The 23,344-nt window shown below is 39.8% G+C and overlaps 1 protein-coding gene and 2 long non-coding RNA genes across 4 annotated transcripts in view; 1 reads left to right on the top strand and 2 right to left on the bottom strand.

The window, feature by feature from the left end:
- The window catches only part of srgap3 (SLIT-ROBO Rho GTPase activating protein 3), a 62,317-nt gene extending 39,312 nt beyond the window's left edge, over positions 1–23,005 (top strand). Inside the window, exons 5-22 of one of the 2 annotated variants that reach the window (XM_041980485.1) lie at positions 1,498–1,683; positions 3,024–3,152; positions 7,833–8,054; positions 8,258–8,359; positions 9,038–9,235; positions 9,417–9,501; positions 11,254–11,281; positions 12,164–12,266; positions 13,108–13,168; positions 13,740–13,817; positions 13,916–14,050; positions 14,768–14,873; positions 16,432–16,659; positions 16,795–16,868; positions 19,818–19,998; positions 20,434–20,583; positions 20,678–20,993; positions 22,184–23,005. In XM_041980485.1, coding sequence (XP_041836419.1) covers positions 1,498–1,683; positions 3,024–3,152; positions 7,833–8,054; positions 8,258–8,359; positions 9,038–9,235; positions 9,417–9,501; positions 11,254–11,281; positions 12,164–12,266; positions 13,108–13,168; positions 13,740–13,817; positions 13,916–14,050; positions 14,768–14,873; positions 16,432–16,659; positions 16,795–16,868; positions 19,818–19,998; positions 20,434–20,583; positions 20,678–20,993; positions 22,184–22,630 — 2,829 coding nt within the window. In that variant the 3' untranslated portion in view covers positions 22,631–23,005. Of the gene's footprint in view, positions 1–1,497; positions 1,684–3,023; positions 3,153–7,832; positions 8,055–8,257; positions 8,360–9,037; positions 9,236–9,416; positions 9,502–11,253; positions 11,282–12,163; positions 12,267–12,761; positions 12,793–13,107; positions 13,169–13,739; positions 13,818–13,915; positions 14,051–14,767; positions 14,874–16,431; positions 16,660–16,794; positions 16,869–19,817; positions 19,999–20,433; positions 20,584–20,677; positions 20,994–22,183 lie in introns of both variants that reach the window. The other variant, XM_041980486.1, reaches the window with a different exon arrangement.
- On the bottom strand, positions 1,573–3,762 carry LOC121636723. Its single transcript, XR_006009760.1, has 3 exons — positions 3,622–3,762; positions 2,904–3,050; positions 1,573–1,649 (listed from the first exon to the last, which is right to left on the bottom strand). It is a non-coding gene; the product is annotated as an uncharacterized LOC121636723 (long non-coding RNA).
- On the bottom strand, positions 7,956–17,540 carry LOC121636724. The gene is made up of 3 exons (XR_006009761.1): positions 17,154–17,540; positions 8,243–8,338; positions 7,956–8,033 (listed from the first exon to the last, which is right to left on the bottom strand). It is a non-coding gene; the product is annotated as an uncharacterized LOC121636724 (long non-coding RNA).
- Positions 23,006–23,344: the final 339 nt, after the last annotated feature.

The raw sequence follows: 23,344 nt of genomic DNA on the forward strand, positions 1-23,344 counted from the left end.
CTTAGTTTCAGTCCGAAGAGCTTGGTCCATACTTAATTTGCACAAACAGATCTAAACATGTAAAACTGACAGCTGATGACTTGAAATCATTCCAAAATTCCAGAAATTTAAAGCCAATTGGGATTTAAATGCTCAGTATTTTCGAAAACTAGTTTTCCAGATTTTTTTTACCCATGTTTCAGTCACTGACTAATGTGGTTTACATGTCATTTTAAAGAATGTAATTTTTTATCTAAAATGCTATGGAGCGGTACAGACTGTAAGCCAGCAACAATGACCTTTTTTTTCAGTATTAAATTGTTATGGTGCCATTTTGAGCAGAGAAAAATTCCTGAGTGTGCATCCTCACAAATTGGTGCCTCCAAATCTGAGTCTATAGTTCTCAAACTGAAATGGTTGGTGTGTCCTCTCTGGGGATGGAGGAGTTTAAGTGTTTCAGGATCATGTTCACAAGTTTTGGCAAGTTGGAGCAAGAGATGGATAGATGGACTGGAGCTTTGTCAACAGTAATGAGGGTTTTGTACCGGTTCTTTTTTCAAAGAAGGGAGCTGAGCCAAAGAGCAAGGCTTCAATTTACTGATCTTTGTTTCAAGCCTCATATACAGCCTTGAGTTTGGGTAGAGGCTGAGAGAATGAGAGAGCAGATAAAAGTAGCTAAAATTAGTTTCCCTCTGAGGGTTGCTATGCTTCTCTTTAGAGATGGGGTGAAGAGCTTGAACATCCAGAGTGAGCTTAAGGTAGAGTTGTTGTTCATCTGCATTAAAAAGTCAGCTGAGTTGGTTGGGGCATCTGGAGGCGACCAGGGGGGTCAACTGGTACTCACATCAGGTACTTAAAACAAAGGTTTTCTTGGCCAGAAGGGATCCTATTTGGTCTAAGAATACTTCTGGATAAATGGACGGACGGATGGATGGATGGACGGGTGGATGGAGGGCACTCTCCAAATATATCATCAGATTTCTGTGAAATCTGGGCAAAATGCACAAGCTTAACCAACATTGTTAACTGAAATCTAAAACAAATTAAAATTAATAACTAATTAATGTTAAAGAAGCAGTTGCAGCAGTAAGAGATGACATCACATGCTAAGCCAAAATTCACATCAAAATTTCCGCCAAGTTTCATTAAATTGAGCTTGGTAGAATTTGATGATCTTATGAACAAATGGACAAACAATATGTTTGCCAACTGTCTAACACATAGAGATAATAAATTACTTGGCTCTTAGGGCAAATGGGAGATTTAAGGGTGAAACCCGAGTTTGCTTTTAGTTAGTGTTGCTAGTAGAAGCTCCTCAACCTCCTCAGAGTAAACAACAGTGTCTGCTTTCGTCTGTTCTACCCTATCCTTCTCGATTAAAGACCCCAGTATTCTCAGATTTCACATTTTGCACAGTTTGGTATTATCTTTGAGTCTACAAATTTCAGTACAGAAATAATTATGTATAATCTGACAATGGTAAACTATAAAAAAGCCCATCTGTCTCTTTTCTTGCAGGTGATGAAGACATACCACATGTACCACACTGAGAGCATCAGTGCTGAGAGCAAGCTGAAAGATGCAGAAAAGCAGGAGGAGAAGCAGTTCAGCAAGTCTGGAGATCTCAACGTCAACCTCCTTCGTCACGAAGACCGCCAACCGAGACGCAGCTTTGTCAGGAAAATTGAGAAGATGAAAGAGAAGGTAAATATGATGTGACTTGATTACACTAACATGGCAATAATGCTACATAAATTCTGAACCATCAGTTCATCATTGAGATGTGGAACCTTTAAAGAGTTTCTCATCTAAGCTGAATATCAATGGCGTTTGGGCTCACTTTAAAAGTGTGAGACACCAGCGGACAGACAGCAGTATAATGTCAGAAACTCTTGGTAACTCTCTGGTCTGCAGCCAGATGCATACTGAGCAATAACCCAACTCCCTCTCCATCTTATGCAGATTTCTACTTTCTCTGCCAGCAGCATTGGGCTCTTGGTCTCAGGAGCATTCTGTACTTCAGATGTTACCATGCGTTTCTTATTCTGGAGCTTACTCTGGAATTTCTTCATGCAAATGAAGAGACTCCTATTATCTCGTAGGTGCAGGAAATCAAAACACTGCTAGTATAAAAGACATTTCCCTCCTCGGGCTGCTAACTTAAGTGATTCTGCCTGCATTGGGAGCTGAAAACTATTTATAACACTGTGGCAATGAGTGTTTGGCTTTTTCCCTGTGCCTTGATCCTAAGCTTTTTTCTCATTACGCTGCTTGCAATCAGGTACGAGGAAAAATGGAGAGGAAAAAAAAATTTTTCTTTGTAGTTGTTGCTTGTGAAATTGTTAATAGAATGTCCACATGTGGTGAAATGTGTAAGACAAACTATTCTCATGATGGACAGGAATCTATATAACAGTAACAGTAATTTTGTACATTTGCTGAGTTGGGCTTTTGCAGTGCAAAAATGTAGGTATTATTCCCTTTACTGTAATGTATTAAATATATTTGTATGCATTTGTCTGAATATTCATTAGAAATACAAGCTACAAAATAGCGAACAATGTTTGCTAAATTAAAAAAGTACCTTTATGATTAATGTTCCTTAAATGGCTCAATGAGAAATGCATATATGAAGTTGTTCTAACCTTTGTTTCTAACCTTATGTTTTTAGCTTCTGTACAGATAACTCATCTAACGTAAGGCAAAAAGCTCAGAAGAGCATCCCCAGAATGTCAACATTGTTTTTTAATACCATCATTAATTACGCAGTTCAGTACTTCATTGTAAGTGATACTTGTATCTGGTACTAGAAGCAGAATATGAACTAAATACAAGCCTGGCTGTGCCTTTTGACTTTGAACTATTTAGAGGCAGCTTCTCTGTAGCAGGTTTTTTTTTTTTCAAATTTTCCCAGTTTTCCCTACCTGTCTCTTGATGAAGGCTCCTGTTGCCTGAATGCACACTTAAATTCCCCTGCTGCTTCATTTTCCTTCACTGATGTTTTCTTGTTTCTTCACCTGCTCCGTCTCTTCTCTTCTCCTCAGAGGCAAGCCAAGTATTCAGAGAATAAGCTGAAATGCACAAAAGCCCGGAATGACTATTTGTTGAACCTGGCAGCAACCAATGCAGTGGTGGCAAAATATTACATCCACGACGTCTCTGATATGATTGATGTAAGTATGCGCTTGGAACATGTGTTTGTTTATATCTCAGCTGGGACCTCTGATGTTGGTTTAACTTTGCAGCACTGTCACTTTTCTCACCATCTGTTCTCATGTCTCATTCCCTCTCAGCCTGTTAGCTGTTTGTTTCCAAGCTGCTCTGTGGGCCAAAATAAATGCAGTTGCCACCATTTTTTGTGTGTTAATTGTGGCATAACAAACCCTGACACTCACACGCTGATGACTGTAGACATGTATATTAGTTGAACAGCACTCTGTACTTGCACATAGTAAAGCACATTTCTGCTACTTGATGATTTTAAAGCTCTGTCTTTTTGTTCTCCCCTACATCGTTTTCTCATCTATTCGTTTTTGTTTATGCTGCTTTTGAGAGCTTTGCTGGGACAAACAGTGCATGTCCTTGTAGCTGTCTGCCTCTAGCTGTCATCAAAAAAACATCACCCAGAACACAGATGCATACCTGCCCTGTTGTCTCTCTTTCTGTCGTCTCTTTCATAGGTCAGATTAAAAGACAAAGATTCAAGAAGCTGTAGACAATGTGACCTTTCCCTTCAGACTCAAATGTAGCACAGGGAACCTCATTTCAGTTGTTTCGTTTGTCCTGAATATTAAACACAAAGAATCATTAAAACAGAAATTAAGATTTTAAGGGATGTTATTTCAGTTGTAAAACAGCAGCACTGGCTTCCAGTCTCATTATGTGTGTTCAAAAGATGACTGCTGATCAAACCACTGGTGGACTGGGCTCAGCTTGTCTTTGTTCATGCAGGCTTGAATGTGCTAAATGTGGTTGGCACTGGTCTTTAAACCTCAAGTGACCTGACACCAGCCACCCTGCAGGAAAAAAGATGAAAATCAAAGTAATTAAAATGAAGAAGCCTTTATGCGCTGATTCTTACAAACTGCATTCTGTTTTTTATTCAGGCACACATATACTGTCCCTCTTCAGGAAACTGAGGTTTTGTGTAACAGTGTGTCGTTCATTAATTACAGTCTGTGGCAGCTCGCCACCGTCTTGTTTGTCCCACCACAGTTTCATTATAAACAGAAAAGTTCTTGTTGTCATTTGACATTTCTTTTTCCTGTTTACGTTCCTGCAGTAACTCTATTAAGACACTCTTTTAAAATGTCTTTTTCTTTCATTATTACTTTCTTCCCAAAAACAACAAACAAGCAAAAAATAAAAAATCCACTTATACTTTGAGCTTCTTTCTGATCTCCAGGGAAGGTTTCAGTCCTAATGTGCTGTAGTTTTACATTGTAATCTGTGGGTTTACATGGCAAATGATAAGCAAGTTCTTCAGCATGTTCATGATAAGAGAGGATTTCAATAAGATTTCCAAAATCAAGTGAACATTAGTTGTGGTTACACTTGTTTTGGGCTATTTCAAGTGTGACGGTAATATGATAGTGATAGATGGTCACTAAAAAGAGGATTTCTGGCTATCTCTACTTTTTCAGCAGCTTTTATGGATCCCATGTCTGGAAACTTAATGGTCCATGTCATCCCAAATCCCAAAGAGCTGTAGGGGCTTGGAGTGAGAACTTGACAGATCTAACTTCCACAAGACAGCAAAAGCAATATTAATGGCTTCTCTGACCCAACTTTATATTGAAAATATTAGATGTTTATACAACAGATGCAGATATCTCAGTCATAATGAGTTACACTGAAAATTTTAAAAAATGTGCGGCATAAAAATGGCTGGCTATGGCTGTTCTAGCATCATTTCAGACAAACACTAAAACACCTGCAGGCAGACAAACACCTGCTGAAATACTACCAACTACCCATGTAGTAGTTTGACATTCGGTGTCCCTGGGAGCACATTTGCTATCATGATATGCACATTCTCACACAGCAGGAAGTGTGCATTGCAGGTTTAATATTTAATCTCTTTCCATTGAATCCAAATGTTTTAAGTAAGCAGAGTCAACTTGGTTTGAATTGATCCTACACCAGTTAAAGTTTAACTGAAATCAAGACTTGTAACTGAAATTATAAATGCATTGATACACACATCACAGAAATACTTCCTAGAGCACACAATACACATATATACACTGCTCAAAAAAAAATAAAGGGAACACTAAAATAACACATCCTAGATCTGAATGAATTAAATATTCTTATTAAACACTTTGTTCTTTACATAGTTGAATGTGCTGACAACAAAATCACACAAAAATTATCAATGAAAATCCAAGTTATTAACCCATGGAGGTCTGGATTTGGAGTCACACTCAAAATTAAGGTGGAAAAACACACTACAGGCTGATCCAACTTGGATGTAATGTCCTTAAAACAAGTCACAATGAGGCTCAGTAGTGTGTGTGGCCTCCACGTGCCTGTATGACCTTCCTACAACGATTGAGCATGTTCCTGATGAGGTGCCGGATGGTCTCCTGAGGGATCTCCTCCCAGACCTGGACTAAAGCATCTGCCAACTCCTGGTTGGTGGATGGAACGAGACATGATGTCCCAGATGTGCTCAATTGGATTCAGGTCTGGGGAACGGTCCATAGCATCAATGCCTTCGTCTTGCAGGAAGTGCTGACACACTCCAGCCACATGAGGTCTAGCATTGTCTTGCATTAGGAGGAACCCATGGCCAACCACACCAGCATATGGTCTCACAAGGGGTCTGAGGATCTCATCTCGGTACCTAATGGCAGTCAGGCTACCTCTGGCGAGCACATCGAGGGCTGTGTGGCCCCCCCAAAGAAATGCCACTCCACACCATTACTGACCTACTGCCAAACAGGTCATGCTGGAGGATGTTGCAGGCAGAAGAACGTTCTCCATGGTGTCTCCAGTCACGTTTGTCACATCTGTCACATGTGCTGAGTGTGAACATGCTTTTATCTGTGAAGAGTACAGGGCGCCAGTGGCGAAGTTGCCAATCGTGGTGTTCTCTGGCAAGTGCCAAACTTCCTGCACGGTGTTGGGCTGTAAGCACAACCCCCACCTGTGGACGTCGGGCCCTCATACCACCCTCATAGAGTCTGTTTCTGACCGTTTGAGCAGACACATGCACATTTGTGGTCTGCTGGAGGTCATTTTGCAGGGCTATGGCAGGGCTCCTCCTGTTCCTCCTTGCACAAAGTCCTGCTGCTGGGTTGTTGCCTAGGAACTGAGAAGTGGTCTGTGGTCACCGCCCGAAGAACCACTTCTTTATTGGGGGTGTCTTGCTAATTGCCTATAATTTCCACCTGTTGTCTATTCATGTCAACATTTGCTCAACAGCATGTGAAATAGATTGTCAATCAGTGTTCCTTCCTAAGTGGACAGTTTGATTTCACAGAAGTGTGATTGACTTGGATTTACATTGTGTTGTTTAAGTGTTCCCTTTATTTTTTGAGCGGTGTATGCATTTTTATATATATATGTGTGTGTGTGTGTCTGTGTGTGTGTGTGTGTAAAGACGTTTAGGCCTCTAGTGGCCTTTATTTCACATTAGCTTGACAGAAAAGGGGGGTTGTGAAAGCGGGGAATGACTCAACCACTAAACTCCACCACGAATTACTCAACACATGCATCTAAGCTTCGACACATTACATCCCATCACTGCACATGAGTCTTTGATTAGAAGTAATTATCCTTCACTGGTCTGAAGACGGCTAATTTATTTAATCAAATATTTCATTGTTTTATGTCAAACCAAGAAGAAATACTGATTTGAAAACATAAATACAATATGTACGTGTTAAATGAACACATTTCTATTTAACAAATCAAACGGGGACCTTTGTTAACTTTTATTAGTGTACATTATGCCAGGTTTTATGTAATAAGAGTAATTGTTGCAAATCAATAAATATTCAGTCCTTTAAACATAAATATAGGTAAACTTTAGAAATAACTGATTTTCAAAATGGGAATTTGACAGTAAAAGACATCAGTAAAGCTTGGATTTAAGCTTTCTTAGTTCCCTGCTCTAGCAGGCTGCAGCAGTAGATGTGTAAAAATGCTCTGTGTTTGCATTTTTTAAAAAAGAGACTAATTTACTCTCCTTAGACGTGGGTCTACTGAGCCAATTTGACTGAGTGGTGCAATGAGGTTTGTGCACAAAGCAGAGAGACTACTTCCTCAGTGCTAAAGAGTTTTAAAGAGCGTTTACTTAGTGATTTACATTGCTGTCAGCTGCCCCAAGCTCCCTCTAAACCTCCTCACTACTATCCACTGCTTAATTAGGTTACTTCATACAGCTCTGTGTGATAAGGCTCTGTAATTATCCCTGGTGTCCTACTGTGCCAGCTCCTGTAATTCTATAAACTGTACTTCTATTTTAGAATGGTAACATGAAGCAGAGCATAATTTGGTATTTAGTCGGTTAAATAGGCCTGAACTTGCAGAAAGTTGCTCAGTTATACAATCAGAAATGTTCCACATTAAATTTATCATTTACTGTTGAATTTATCCTAATTTGTCAAGTGACAGAAAAGCAAAACACACTGAAATTCCAGTTGTTTAACAGCCCATCATTCTGCAAACATGAGGTGTAGTTCAGGGTGTGATCACTACATTAACAGTTCATTGCCTTGTGTTAAGCAAGTTTTATCTGCAGAATGCATACAGTATAGTTTCCTTATCTCCAGTTTGCTGTTCTACTTACAATCACATGAGCAAAGAGGTGTTCAGGTTATTTATAAGTTATTTTGTCTCCACAGTGCTGTGACCTAGGCTACCATGCAAGTTTGGCTCGCACCTTCAGGACCTACTTGTCCGCAGAGTACAACCTGGAGACATCACGCCACGAGGGACTGGATATCATTGAGAATGCAGTGGACAACCTGGACTCCCGCAGTGACAAGCACAAGATCATGGATATGCATAACCAGGTGTTCTGTCCTCCGATGCGCTTTGAATACCTGCCACACATGGGAGATGAGGTGATCTGAATACTTCAGCTGTTTTAAACATTCATTTCTCTTATCACAAAAAAAACAAACTTTTAGTCAGTCTCAAGTGGTAAGAGTTATTTTATGGGAAAAAAAATCTCTCTCTTTTTTTTTTTCTTTTCATAAAATAACTCTTACCACTCGAGATTGATCTGCTGTGTCTGTTCCAACCTATTTACCTTTCTCCCTGTCAGGTTTGCCAGGTCAGCGCCCAGCAGCCGGTCCAGACTGAACTCCTGATGCGCTACCACCAACTTCAGTCTCGTTTAGCAACACTAAAGATCGAGAATGAGGAGGTCAGAGTTTACAATAAAAAAAAGAAATAAACCTCATTCTTATTTTGCTCAGTCATTGCACCATCAAAGGGCAAAACACCAAATAGGAGTGCCACATCACCATCTGTTCTCATGCCATTTCCTCTCAAATCACTGTCACTCTGCAGGAGCTGGAATATGTGTAGACTGTCACAGTGCTCTTATTGCACTTTCTGCTCCGTCTTGTGTGAAATTGTCTGTTTCGTCACGAAGGCAAGGCTTTCTTATAAAGAGCAGACTCGAAGGTGCAAATGGAGGCGACATTGGCTCCAACTTCTCAGACTCCCTGCGTATCATGTTCAGGATCATAATGGAGGAGCTGTGTCATTACTAGAAATGACATTTATTAATCAAGAATCTTTATTCAGTCATTCTGTGAATGCTCTGTCTTTGCCAGGCACATATTGTCTTGTCTATCGACCTTCTCTCAACTTATATTCTGAATATATTCTGACGCTGTTATTTCAGTGCAACTGTTTCAGTCCAATGTAATTTATTGCTTAGGGATCAGATTGTTTGCTGCATATATATACTAGTTCCATAAATAACTCACTATTGTCTTTGCAAGTCTCATCAGTTACTTCATATTTTCATAAAACAAAAAGCAATAATGCTCATTCCTATTCTATCTTCTCCATACCCCTTGTGAAACCTAACTAGGTGAGGAAGACTTTGGATGCCACCATGCAAACACTGCAGGACATGCTGACAGTAGAAGACTTTGATGTGTCGGATGCTTTTCAGCACAGCCGCTCCACTGAATCCATCAAGTCTGTGGCCTCCGAGTCGTACATGAGCAAGCTCAATGTAGCCAAGAGGAGGGCAAACCAGCAGGAAACTGAAATGTTCTACTTTTCAGTGAGTTTATGTTGACCTGTGTATCAGTCCAAACTGTATCAACCTGCTTTGAGCTGTGTTTGTACCACTTTTTAATATGTTCTGAAAACATGATGATTTTGCACCTCCATGTTGTTTGACTGGGTTCATGTTTGAGGGATTAGCACTTCCAGCTCACTCTTGCCTTCATCTCTCCATCTAGAAATTCAAGGAGTACCTGAATGGCAGTAACCTCATCATTAAACTACAGGCCAAGCATGACTTACTGAAGCAGACACTGGGAGAAGGTGAGGTGCCTTTTATTTTCATTTGTCCGAGGCATTATTTTAATGGTGTGCACAACCAGCACCACTAATGGTGTGCACTTGTGTAGTCTCATCATAATGACCCAGAAAATCTTCTCATCCTTCTGCAACACTCTTGCCTTCAGGGTTGCAGTGCTGCTGGTCAGATCTAATAAGCAGAGAATGAGATATCGGAGTCTACAAAGACATGAGACAATTTAAAAGGCAGCAGAGAAAAATAGGAGCTGATTTTCAAGGGAGTACTATGACACCCCTCCTAAACAGACCATATCTACTTTGAGGTTTTCATTCCTCTTTGAGCTTGGTTAAAATATTACCCAGTAAGTCCCTGAATGGTGTAGCCACAGGGAGGGTTTCCATTTCCAGGCTGCAGGAAAGAGGATTTCCTTGGCTCCACCTATTCCCCAGAGATCCCCTTGTCACCTCAGCCATGAACAGTTTACGCCCAATCAATCTGCTGGACCAAACCAGGGCCCATTTCTGCAGCTGTTCCTGCATCAGAGCTTTACTTAATATGAAAGGGCACAAGGTGTAGCCAGCTGAGGCCTCGGAGCCCTCCATATTTATGTATATTTCACATTTAGAATATATTCATTACCTAATGATTAATTTCATCCTCAGGAGCTCAGATTGTCCTTGTGACTCCTTCTCAGTTGGCAAACAATCAGCTGCATGCTGTTCTTCTCATAAAAACTGAAATTATGCTGTGGTCAAGGTGGAGCAGCTGAGTGTAAGAGCAGAGCATATGGTGTCTCCAGGTACCACCCATGTTTAATTATTTAGCTGATCAATCACGGGTGAGTCGTGCTCATTAGCTCATTGCATCACACTTAAAATAGCTTGTTTGTGTATACGCACGGGTGGCCATCAGCATGACAGGGAGAACAAGATGAGACTGGTGAGTGCCACATGGCGTTTACATCTTGCTGCATGTCTTAATAAAAACATAATGCTAAGCTCTGGTAACATCAAGATGGTGCTAAGATGTCTATTAGAGCCACTCTCCCTGAAAAAGATCAATTTGTTTTGTTAATTTATTCCCCCCCCCTTATGCATTTTAAAAGTCTGATGTTGAGATAAGTTGGTCAGAGATAGAAAGGGTTATTATACAGTGGAATCGTGTGAGGAGAAACATGCTGATTCTCACGTTCTCTGCGCATTGTAAAATACAACCAGGATATAATGTTGGAATATTTTAGTCTTTTTGTTTGATATTTTAAAAGTAGGAATGATCACCTTGTCACTGTTAGACAAAGACCTTCTTATTCTCAGTTCATAAACACACACTGAGTCATTTTTTAGTGGAATGACCAGGATGATTTTTCAGATTTCAAGTCAGCCACAATATAAATCTATATAATACACACATGTGTTGTTTGAGAGCCACAACAAAGGGCTCAGTGAACCAACACGGACATTGTTCAGTGTCACCACTGATGGGTCCCTCCCTCCTGAGCCTGCAGCTGCCACCCGTTTTTTTTTTTTTTTTTTTTTTGCTCTGCGAGGAGGCCTATGACCCTTAGGGTTTCTCTGCATCCCCTGAGACCTCAGTGACGACTGTTCAGTGGCTTTGTCCAATGAATGATGTTAGTGCTGTTCTATTCATCGCTCCCCCAATAGTGATGTTGTGTGTCACGAAACCCTTCAGTGAGGCAGGAGGCAGCCTGGGGTCTGTATAATGTGTACCATAAAGACACAAGTATATAACATGGCCCTTTTTTGTTTTTTCCTCAGGGGAAAGGGCGGAGTGTGGAACAACAAGGTGAGATCCCATTTGAGAAGTGAACTGTTTCTAATCCCTGCTTTACTCCCATGAAGCATCTGCTTGTTCCATTCATCTTTGGTCTTTAGACTGTTAAAGTCCACCGTAAAAAAGAAAAGCCGACAGTACGACAGAAGCCGTTCAAACTCCCCACCAGAGAAATATTTAAGACAGTCTTTTAAAAGTTAGTCACAAAAAAGGATTTTAAATATATGTTGCCACTTAAATGGCCCTTTTGTAGAATATCCATATGTGGTTATAGAATTATATAGCATGTGAAAGGATATGTATAAATTGAAAAAGACACATTGTCTTCAGCATGCTGTAATGATATTGTGGTTTATTTAGAATGTTTCATAAATTCTAACTAGTTTGGTTTTTTGTTTTGTTTTTTGCTGCAACTGGCTGATGTTTTCCAAATAGATGTTATGCTTTCATGTCATTCTGAATTTATGTGGATGTGCATGGTTAAAGAAATTCTAGTAATGGATTAAACAGGAGCTTTGTATTTTGTTATATGTGGTTTGTAGAGTGGCATGTGAATGAAATGTGTCATTCTCAGCAGAATTCACATGTGGAACACTTGAATTTCTAGATTCTGCTTTCTGAAAAATGCACTTAATTTGCTAGAGAATATAAGTCTTACTTATCCCAAAACTTTGGTAGCATTACAATGATCAAATTGAACAAAACTGCTTTTTATTTATTTATTTATTTTTTACACTTTTTAGTAAATATTCTTGCTTTGTTCATTACCATATACAAACTTTTTTTTAACCTTTATATTTATAAACTGTGTTTTTCTGCCTGCCTTTTAGCCATAACTGGTTCTTTGGTTTCACAAAATATGGTGTTTTTGTTCCCCTTGTCCATCGTTCCCAGGCCCCCCATCCTTCCCCCTAAACCACAGAAAATGCGGAAACCTAGGCCACGCTCCATGTATAACCATAAGCTGTTTAACGGCAATATGGAGACCTTCATCAAGGTACCCCCTGCTGGTGGTGTATGACTGGGCAGCCCCTGTGGTGCAGGAGGGGAAGGCAGCTAGAGCCTTCATTCTCATTCTCTTCCTCACTTTAGCCTTCTATTTGTCCCTTTTCCAGCTGCCTTTGGTCTTGATATAATGCCTATGTTTAACCTCTAATCCTCCTCCTCCATCCTTCCATGGTTCTGCTGGTGCACACAGACATAGCAGCAGTCAGCTGTCACTATATTTCCCTGCAGAACAATTTACCATCGCTGGCTTTCTTTTTTAAATCCAGTCACTGTGAATAACAGAAGCAGGAGACAGCGGTGCATCTGCTTTGTCCCTTCATGCACCCAATCCTATCCGCAGTTCTGTATCTGTCCTATCGCCAGTCCCTGTGCATAGCCTTCTTTAACCTCCAGAAGGGTCATTTGTCGTTTGAGCTTTTCTAATTCTGTGGTTATCTGTCCCCTCTTCCTCTGCTTCTCTGTGCTTTGCTGCTTTCTGTCCCAGAGGAAGAAGGAATGCCCGTACCCGTATTCAGGTACCACTGTTGTTAGTGAATACAGACCAGGAAACGAGGCAAACTAATAATATAGTGGCAATAATAGTAATTTACATGCTTCTGCTGTGCTACAGTGTTTTGTTTTCTTTTAATTATAACCCTTACGTATGTTTTAGTTATTATATATTATTAAGTTAATATTTGTGATCCAAAACATATCTAGTCACCAGAATAAACACCGATACCTGATTCTGTTTATACATGTTATATTAGATTTATTTTTAAAGAATGTATTTCTTTTATGCCAAAATTTGTTTTGGATTTATCTTCACCTTTTATTTGGTCTCATTTTAGGATTCAGGTCAACCGATTCCCCTTGTTGTTGAAAGCTGTATCAGATATATCAATCTATATGGTAAGTCTCCATCATGATGTTTTGACTGTAACTTCTGAGCCAAAGGACAGAAAAAGGGAAACAATAATAAAACAAATAAATTCTCTGAAAACTCCCTAAGCTTCATAAGAAATGGCAGCAGCTGCTGGACGAAGCAATCTACTTCCAGAAATAGCTGCAGGTACCGATACTGACCTGCCCTCTGTCACAGAGGTGCTCAGCTGCTTGCCAGAGATTTGACAAGACCCCCCCCCCCCCCCCCCCCCCCCCCCCCCCCCACCCCCCCCATCTTTATAACTCCTCCCTGTATACCTTGACATCTGTCTTCAGCTCATTGCTGTAGCCTGCAGGCCTTTGCTCTGGATCTGGACCTAATGAAACTACAGAAAACTGATTAGACGCTCTAACTAAAACCATATGCTGCAGGCTCACTGAGGGGCCCTCTCCTGGAAAAATTCCCATCTCTCTTTCTGACTAGATTACATTTCCTGCTCTGTGTTATATGTTACCAGTGGGCTTTTGTGAAGCCAGTAATGCGGTTTGGAGATAATAGTAGTTGGCGTTGCTTTGAATCTGTAAATTCTGGTTTTAGGGTTGCAGCAGCAGGGAATATTCCGAGTGCCAGGATCACAGGTGGAGGTCAATGACATTAAAAACTCATTTGAGAGAGGTGAGTCCATATATTCCCTACTGTCATGTCAAAAATGCCTAAACAGAATTTTCCACAACAAAGTTTATCATTGAAAACGCATCAATTTTCTTCATTAGGTGAAGATCCCTTGATTGATGACTCAAATGAGCATGATATTAACTCAGTGGCAGGAGTTCTGAAGCTGTACTTCAGGGGACTGGAGAACCCTCTTTTCCCAAAGGAGCGTTTCTTGGACTTCATCTCTACCATCAGTGAGTCAAAAAATTACTCAAAAGAGTTGGGAGTGAACCAGAAATAGTGGAGATAACACACTGTAATGTGTGTACACCTTGCAGCGGTGTGGCTGTCAGTCTCAAACATGAGTTTTCAGAAACTTTTCTTTTTTTCTGCCTTGTTAGTCTTTTTTTTCCTACCAGCCATGGTAAAAATAGATTATTGATTTAAAAAAAATATATAATATGTATTAGGGTTGTCAAAGTGAATGAGGCGTTAACACAGATTCCTTTTAATGGTAGGGTGAAGCATCTTCACTTGTCTCTGAAAACCAAAGAATTCTCAAGTCAAGTATGGGGCCATCTGTCTGCCAGCTCAAACAGGGCTGAAAACTGGTCATTCATCAGGGCAATGATTCTAAACACAAAGCAAGAATCGAGGTGTTGCAGTGTCCCCATCTGAAAGTCCAGACTTCAACCTGATTGAAATGTTATGTTGGGCTCTTAAGAGAGCTGTGCATGAACAAATGTCTGCAAACCTCAGTGAACTGGTGCAAAGTTTTAAAGAAAATGGGCTAAAATTGCTCCACAACAATGTGAGAGGCTTATAACAACATACAGAAAACAGAGACTCTAGGTCTTTGCTGCTAAAGGTAGTTCTACAAGCTGTTGAACCACAGGGTGCTCTTAGTTTTTCACATGAACACATTAAAGCAGCAATGTTAAACCGCTTAATTTTTATCTGTTGTGTTTCAGAGCTGGAGTCCGGAGCTGAGAGAGCACATCACATTCAGCAGATCATTGTGACCCTTCCTCGAACAGTCATCATTGTCATGAGATACCTTTTTGCCTTTCTCAATCAGTGAGTCACACTACACCCCTTGAAGCCTTAGCTATTGTTGTGCACAAAATTGAGTGTAGTAAAGATGAGTTTCCTCATTTCATAATCACTATAGAGGATATGGCATTGACTCTAGCACCTTACCTTGAATGCAAATGTAATTCTGATCTGTGATGAGCACTACACCAGACAAAAAAATAAAGAGATAGGCAGGTGAAAAGATAAGAACTGAATAACCTTCTATGTACTGATTCATCTGTTTGGAAGTTATTTGCAGGCTTGGAAACTCACATGTCACAGAGGTTGTATGCTGCCTTCTGATAATGGATGTTATTATAGGTTCAACTACAGAAGAAAGTGTGCGACTTTATATCCATCTTTGTTGGAGTTATTCCTGCAGGGGTGTTTGTTATCAGCTGTGGCTTGTTAATAATGTGCAGAGTGTTCCTTTTGCAGCGCTGATGATTTAGTTTGCAAAAATGGGTTAATGAGTTTGCTAGATAAGTTGATTTGTTGCATGGGTTTGATGATCATAGTATTTCTAACTCAGCTGTGCATTGATGCATATAAGACCTTATGTAAAAGCAAAATGAGGTTTAAGTTCGTGCCTCTTTGAAAGATGCCTCAACTGTCATTCAGAGCTGTGCCCTATAGATTATTGCATTTTTTTTAGCAGTGACCCATGTACATACCTGTATGTGACGGGCTACTCTCAATTTGCAGATATTTTTAGCATCTTTTGGCAGGATGTTTCCACTGTGCTACACATATCTTCTATTTCACTTCAGCTCTCAGTTCAGTTCTGTTGTACACTAACTACCCAACAAACTATATTTTCTTGAAGTGTCCTTGGAGACCAAAATGGGGCCAAAGGAAGAGAATTTTTTAAATCAGATTCATGTGGGCAGAAACTTGGTTACAAATGAGAGCTAATAATGTTAATAGATATGTACTGAGGTCATAGCTTATTTTTGCTGGCAATGAGGGGCCTACAGGCAGCATTATCAGGTTTTACATGTAATGCACATGCTGATTATTTATGATGAATTCTAAAATATAATTAAATTGAACACTAATCTTCAGACTAGTGCATTAAACCTTGCTGCTACACACTTGGGTATGTTATGTATTTTACTAAATTAATACAATTAAGAGGCCATAAAAGAGTGCATCTCCAGCTCTATACAAACAGCTGACTGATGGGATTTTGTTCACGACATATCTCATGGACACATGGAGACCAACAAGTAGATGCAGGGTTCTCCGTCAAGCCACCTGACGCTGAGAAAAGTGCAGAATAGAAGAATGATAATAAAACAGTGGCAATGTGTGTGCATTATTTTACTCTGTATGTACTAATGTGCCTGGACAGTCCTGGCAACTGTGAGGGTGGAGCAGCTTTTTTATGTAGACACAAGTTGGGGGACTTTCAGGAAAAAAGCTTGTGAACCACTGTGTTTGTGGACCAGAACTTCATCTGACATATTATGTGATCTGGTATCTTAAGAGTTTCATTTATTGAAAAATGATCATTTAAGAGAATATGGTAAAAATCCAGCAATGCTCCCCTCTCCCAAAGTCTTTCCCAATACAGTGATGAGAATATGATGGATCCATACAATTTGGCTATCTGCTTTGGTCCCACCCTGATGCCCATCCCAGATGGCCAGGATCCTGTGGCGTGTCAGGCACATGTCAATGAAGTCATCAAGACCATCATAATCCATAATGAGGTCATCTTTCCAAATCAACGTGAGCTGGATGGACCAGTGTATGAGAAGTGTATGACAGGTGGAGAAGAGTACTGGTAAGTATTGGCTTGATCAGATGACAGGCTGTAGCTCTCTGCCTTGTATTGAATTTTATTAGCGAATTTCTTGCCTAGTTAATTAAATTAATAGTAATAAACCATTCCTATTTTACTTTGCATCTGCTTGTTTAGTGACAGCCCCCACAGTGAGCCAGGAACCATTGATGAGGCTGATAATGGTACTGAGCCGCACACCAGTGATGAAGGTTAGTTCAGCAGTCTTGTACTGTTTTATATTAATAAACTTGTTCCTAAAGGTGCTATATTTAGCTTGGATAGCAGCACATCCATGACAGCAGCAGGCTCCTCACAAAGACTTTATCATGGCTTTCAACTAATATTGTTCATTCGCTCGGGCCATTTTTTAAAATCATGTCTAATGTTAGTAGAATTTTTAGCTTTCATGTCAGGTAATACAACATGCCGTTCACATAAGAAAACATATTATGTTTTTTAGAAGGTTGTTCAAAAAGCTTAAAGCACAGACTGACCTTTTTTATTTAGCACTCTTCACTGAGAAGTGAGCGAGGTTTCCACAGCAGCTTCTGATCGCAAAGGCTTATGTGATGTTTGAAGCTGAAAGCAAGTTGAGTAAACAGTACTGGCATGCAGCACAGCCTCTTTGATCCACATTTCTGTGCATGTGAGTGTGTGCCTCCCCCCTCTCCTGCTCGCTCTTTGTTCAGTGTTAGTCAGCAATTCTCCTGGGACTTTCTCCTTTGTATAGTGTTTCCCCAGTCCTCCTTTGAGCTTTGAATACATAACTGGGCCAGGCACCAAAGCCAAAATACTAGTTTAACATGGAATTCCATCTCCTGTACTGATGTGATGACGACTTGGGTGAATCTGTATTTGAGCTTTATTTTTGTAGGTGGCTGTGTTTGTATAGAGTGCTGACCCCGTTTTTGTTTTCTTGCTCTCGCTTATCAAAGAAAACAAAGGCCTTTTCCCTGATGTAGCAGCTCCTCTTGCAGGGCTTTGATACTCATTCTTGTATGATATTATGGGATTGGTGTTGCAGTTTGATTCTTTTGGCAATAGTTTATTTTTTTCCTGAAATAAAAAGCAGATTAACTTCAAATTAAGAGCGTATCCCCTGCTGTGATGATCATAGCCTTTCTCTTTTATTTGAGCATAACTGAAACAGAATCTGAACAATGCTGCTTTTAAATTTGTCTCAGACCGCAGCTTCAATGTTCTCTTTAAGCCTTGGTGGGTTTTAGAAATGAAACTTTCTGGGCATTCTCTGTAAATGAGACACTTGCTCAGAGATTACTACTGTTAAAATGTTAACTGTGACTGACCCCTGCTGGTCTGGTGAAATACACAACAAACATATTTCTAAAAGGAAAAATGTAAAGGAAAATATAACGGCTTCATAATTTAGTCTTTAGTCGCATTATTGATTTTACCTGTTTGTAACAACAATTTATTATTATACTTATTAAAAGAAAAAAGGAGTTGACATAATGTGAAAAATGTTGATAGAAGACAAGTTGACAATATGCTTTAAAGAATATTTTACCAACAAAATAGCATTTTATTATTTTTTTTTAATAAAAATATATACTTGATTTGAAGCTTATGCCAGCAGCATACTCCAAAAACATTAGGACAGGTTTTCACTCTGCAGTCACTTTGTAAAGATCTAAACACTAAAATAACTATTTCTGTAGCTTAAAGAAATAACACATTTCTCATTATTTGGACATAAGATGTCAGGATTGTGACTTGTTGGACACTGTCTTTCTGAAATGATGTCTCCCCTGAAAAAGCTGCAACATGGATGCTAGTGCATGTTGATCCAAAACCTGTATATGTTGTTCTGCATTAATGTCTGACAGATGTGCAAGTTATCCTTATCATGTACTTTAATTCATCTTATTGCATCACTGATGCTGGTTTTTGAACTGTGTGCTGTTAAAAAGCAGGATAGTCACTCTCCTCTTCAGCACAGAGAAAGCAACATGAATTGAGAAAATGAGCCCAAATCCGAAAATGGCAGTGCTTCTGGTTCTCATTAATATGTCTTTTATGTTTGCATGGTAGAGTTTTAATTTCAATTTTTGCATGCAGTGATGAACGGTTTTCCATGATCTCCTTTCACAAACATCTGTTTTAATGCACTGATGTCTGAAAACCTGGAGATTACAGCCTTTCTTTGTTGGTTATTAGCCTTGCTTCTTGTGCACAAAGATCAGTGCATCTTTTACTAATGTAATCATGGTTCAAAAAGCAAAGGGGCTCCCCTTAAGATATTGAGCTGATGCTCTAAGGGGGAACCCTTAAAATAGTCCACTTTCAGTGCTAATAAATCCCATTACAGTTCACTGGAAAGGAGTGTGGACCAGAATGTCAGATGCCACGACTGACTGGTTAATTGTGTGATATGTCAAATGAGTCATCTTGCAGCATCCTCTAGCTGTAAAGCTTGAAAACTGTCAGAATCGTCATAAATAAAGAGGGTATTGTTTTTTTGTGGATTCGGTCCACCACTGTGACAAGGCACCTGTATGCCCAAAATTAGCTTCTCTCATCAAGATCATGCCAAATTTGGATTTTTAAAATAGCACCATTAATAGTTTGTTTCTTTAAAAGAGCTTTCAGTGCCTATGTGAGATTTTATGATTGTATCAGCTGCATACAGTAGTAGGAGAATGTTTTTTGGCATTAATCACATTTTTGACCGTTCTGCTGTGTGTTTATATACGTGCGTGCATGTGATTTGTGAAGTTGTGGTACACGGCTGAAAAAGCCTGGGTGTAATAATACTAGATGATAAGATTTAACGTTTCTTTGCAGTTTTTTGTTAAAAATCTTTATTTCTTATATCTTAAAATATAGTGGCCACTCCTCGGAGTATTTACTTCTTAGAGAAACTTTCTGTAATGTTCCACCAAACAACATTTGATGTTTTGGACTATTTTCAATTCAGTTTTAGCTTAAACTTGTTTCCATATCATTGTATTTTCTTTTTCTTCACATTTTAAACAATACTTGTACAGGATTGTGCCGTTACTGTTGTAGATCATGTGTCTCATTAATCATGTTGAGGGTAGAACTAGCCAGAATGCTACCATGTTTTTACCTGAAGTCTAATTGTAGTCAAACTTTTTCTTTTTTTTTATTAATCTTTTCTTGTGATGTGTTTTTAGAAGTTGAGCAGATTGAGGCCATCGCTAAGTTTGACTATTCAGGACGAAGTCCAAGAGAGCTGTCATTCAAGAAGGGGGCCTCTCTGCTTCTGTATCACAGAGCGTCTGAAGACTGGTGGGAGGGTCGCCATAACGGTGTGGATGGCCTCATCCCCCATCAATATATTGTAGTACAAGACCTGTAAGTAACACCACATCCTGTTTTAGCTGACTTATTGTGTGAAAGTGATCATTTTAAGTTTCACTTTTTAAGTCATACTTTAGTTAAGTTACATTTCTATCTGTGACCATCAAACTGTACAACTCCTCCATGTAGCAACAACATCCACTTTGCACTTCATTTACATTTTACTGGTTATCATATTGATAATATTGTACATATTACTCAGTGGCAGGATTTATCCTGTATATGTTTATATAGATATTATAACAAAATTGTAATTTTTCTTATTGGGATAGCTATCTTTATCTTATCCTTTCTTATTTGGTATGGAGCGACTGTGTGCACACAATTTCCTCCAGGATTAATAAAGTATTCTGATTCTGATTGATTGATTAATATATGGGGGCATGTAATGTAGGGTTTGTTTATAAACAGCTGATTTTGCTTTTTCAGGGATGATGCATTTTCAGATAACCTCAGTCAGAAAGCAGATAGTGAAGCTAGCAGCGGGCCGTTGCTGGAAGAAAAGGGCTCATCCAAAAATGACATCCCATCACCATGTGAGCAGTCACCAGATTACAACTTTGGAGGAGTCATGGGGAGGTGAATATGATTAAGAGCAAATACCTTTTATCTTGTAAAAGTTTATAACCTTGAGGAGTTTTTCTGATGGACATGATCTGATCCTTCTCAACAGGGTCAGGTTAAGATCTGATGGAGCTGCAATCCCGCGTCGTCGAGGCGGCACAGAGACCCACAGCCCAACCAGAGTGGCTGACACCCCACCGCGGGCTGCAGCCTGCCCCAGCAGCCCTCACAAGATGTCCATCAGCAAGGGTCGTATGGAGAGCCCAGAAAAACGGCGCCTTGGAACCTTTGGTAGTGCCGGCAGCATTAACTACCCAGACAGGAAGGCCTATCCAGAGGGCCACCCGCTGAGACCAGTTCCGGGGGCCACTCGTCACAGCAGCCTGGGGGACCACAAAACACTGGAGACAGAGGCACTGGCTGAGGTAAGTTTCTACTTGTTGGATCTTTTTATTATTATTACTATTATTATTATTATTAGCTGAAAATGTGTGTGAGCTTGTCTAAGTAAACTGGATTGTTGTCTGCTGTCCTTTTGCATCATGAAGCACATCAGTATGTCCTCCAGCTCTGTCTACCCACTTATTATTTAACTGCACCTTTTGAGTTGAAAACATTAAAAATTTATCAAAAGAATGAATGATATGGTTTTAGATCAGTGATATTTTATAAACATTTTACAGTTTCAGTTTAGGCAAAAGAAAAATCAAATGTTTTATAAAGGGATGTGTTACTCTCTTTGCATCAGATAGAACTGGATCAACTGTCAGTGATTATAATACTGAGGTAAACTGGGTAAGCATGGTAAACAGAGCTGGGCCCCCTGCTGAAGCTGTCAGTCTGAGAACAGCAGCTGGGATTTTGTATAAATATCAAAGGCCAAACTTTAGCTAGGAGATAGACAAACCTCTAGGACACAAACGTCTGAATAAAGATCACTGAAGGTTCTGATCCAATTGAACCTCATCAGTGAGTGACTGTAGCTGATACCATTTGACATAATCAAAGCAAACATATTTACATGCATTCAATTAAATTGGAACTCCAGGGCATGTGGTAAGTGGAATGAAAAGTGACGTTATTACAGCCTATTCAATATCTGTTACATGTGTATATATATTACAGCTATATAACATAGTTCTGAAATATTAACACAGTAAACCAGTGCCACCTTTTTATCTCGTTTATAGCAAGCTGCTCATGTCCTTGATTCCAGTGGCAAGCAAATAATTTGGCATCCTTAGTAAAAAGTTTCTGAAGTGAAATTAAATTAAATATGAGCTAATTCTGGAAAAGGTTTACATAGTCTGATAAAACAGGATGCCGATCATATATACACCTATAAATCAACGATGGATCATCCTCACATTCACAAACTAAAGGTTTTTCCCACGGTCCTCAAAGTCCTCCAAACTAAACAATGAAAAAGTAAATAGATTATTTTTTTTTTGCGAACAGATCTTTGACAGTAGCATACATTTACGTGTCCAAACTTTTGCATGATACTTGAAACTTTTTTTGAAATCTTTTTTTTTTTAAATGAGTCTCTGGAAAAGTATTACACTGACCTAGATGAGTCTCAGATGTACTGTTCCTCTCGTCCTCATTTCTCCAGGACATAGAGAAGACTATGACTACGGCACTCCATGAGCTGCGTGAACTGGAGCGTCAAAACACAGTTAAACAGGCTCCTGACGTGGTCCTTGACACCCTAGAACCGATGAAAAATCCAGTTAGCTCAGAGCCTGGCAGCCCACTTCACACCATCATGATCCGTGACCCAGATGCAGCCATGCGCCGCAGCAGCAGCTCCACCTCTGAGATGATGACCACCTTCAAACCTGCTCTCTCTGCCCGGCTGGCCGGAGCTCAGCTACGCCCACCACCAATGAGACCGGTGCGCCCTCCTCCAACGCAGCACCGCTCAAGCAGCTCCAGCTCTTCGGGGGTCGGCAGCCCCGCTGTAACTCCCACTGAGAAGATGTTTCCAAGCAACAGCACGGCGCCAGGCTCTAATGTGAATATTTCTGGTGATGGTGGTGATAAGACTGGCACCATGTAGCACAGGTGAAACCTGCTTGGTGAGGGAAAAGCTGATGGGAACAAAGATGATGTGTGAAAAGCAGGAACAAAGTCTTTCCTCTCTACATGACCATGTTACTGTGGTGATAAAGCAGCAGAAAATGCTGTAGAGGCATGATGGCAGAAACCTCAGCTCTCTTCGAAACTTGACAGTAAATGTGTTAAAGAAAATGTTAGCTTCGGTTATACCTCAGTTTCAACAAAAATCTGTGGCCATGATCTCTTTTCAGAGATGCATTGAATGCAAGTAAAGCAATACTTGTGTAACATTAGGTTTTTCCCATCTTATTCAGTCTGATGTTTCAGTCACCCCCCCTGATGTGGGAAAACTCTTCATCTGGAATGGGTTAGGTATTCAGGCTAAAATACCACCTCTGTTTACCATTTAGGGCATGAGCCTTAAGACTGCCCATACAAACTTACATGTTCGGTTTGTAATATAACACATTCAGTTCAGCAACGTAACAACATATTGACATTTACTTCTGCATGCAGCAATCGGAGATAAAATAAAGGAAAAGACTTGCATCACTGAAAGGAGATTTGTAAAGACATGGTCTATGAACTTGCTTGTTAATCATTGTAATAATATATAAGTTTAAAAGCTTTTTCACAATGATGAAAAAGAAAATATTTAGGTCCAAATATTTGAAAAAGAAGTACTTAATCATATAGTGCTAGATCTAAAAATTGG

The sequence above is a fragment of the Melanotaenia boesemani genome, chromosome 3 (assembly GCF_017639745.1).
Source record: "Melanotaenia boesemani isolate fMelBoe1 chromosome 3, fMelBoe1.pri, whole genome shotgun sequence".
Classification (NCBI taxonomy): Eukaryota; Metazoa; Chordata; class Actinopteri; order Atheriniformes; family Melanotaeniidae; genus Melanotaenia; species Melanotaenia boesemani.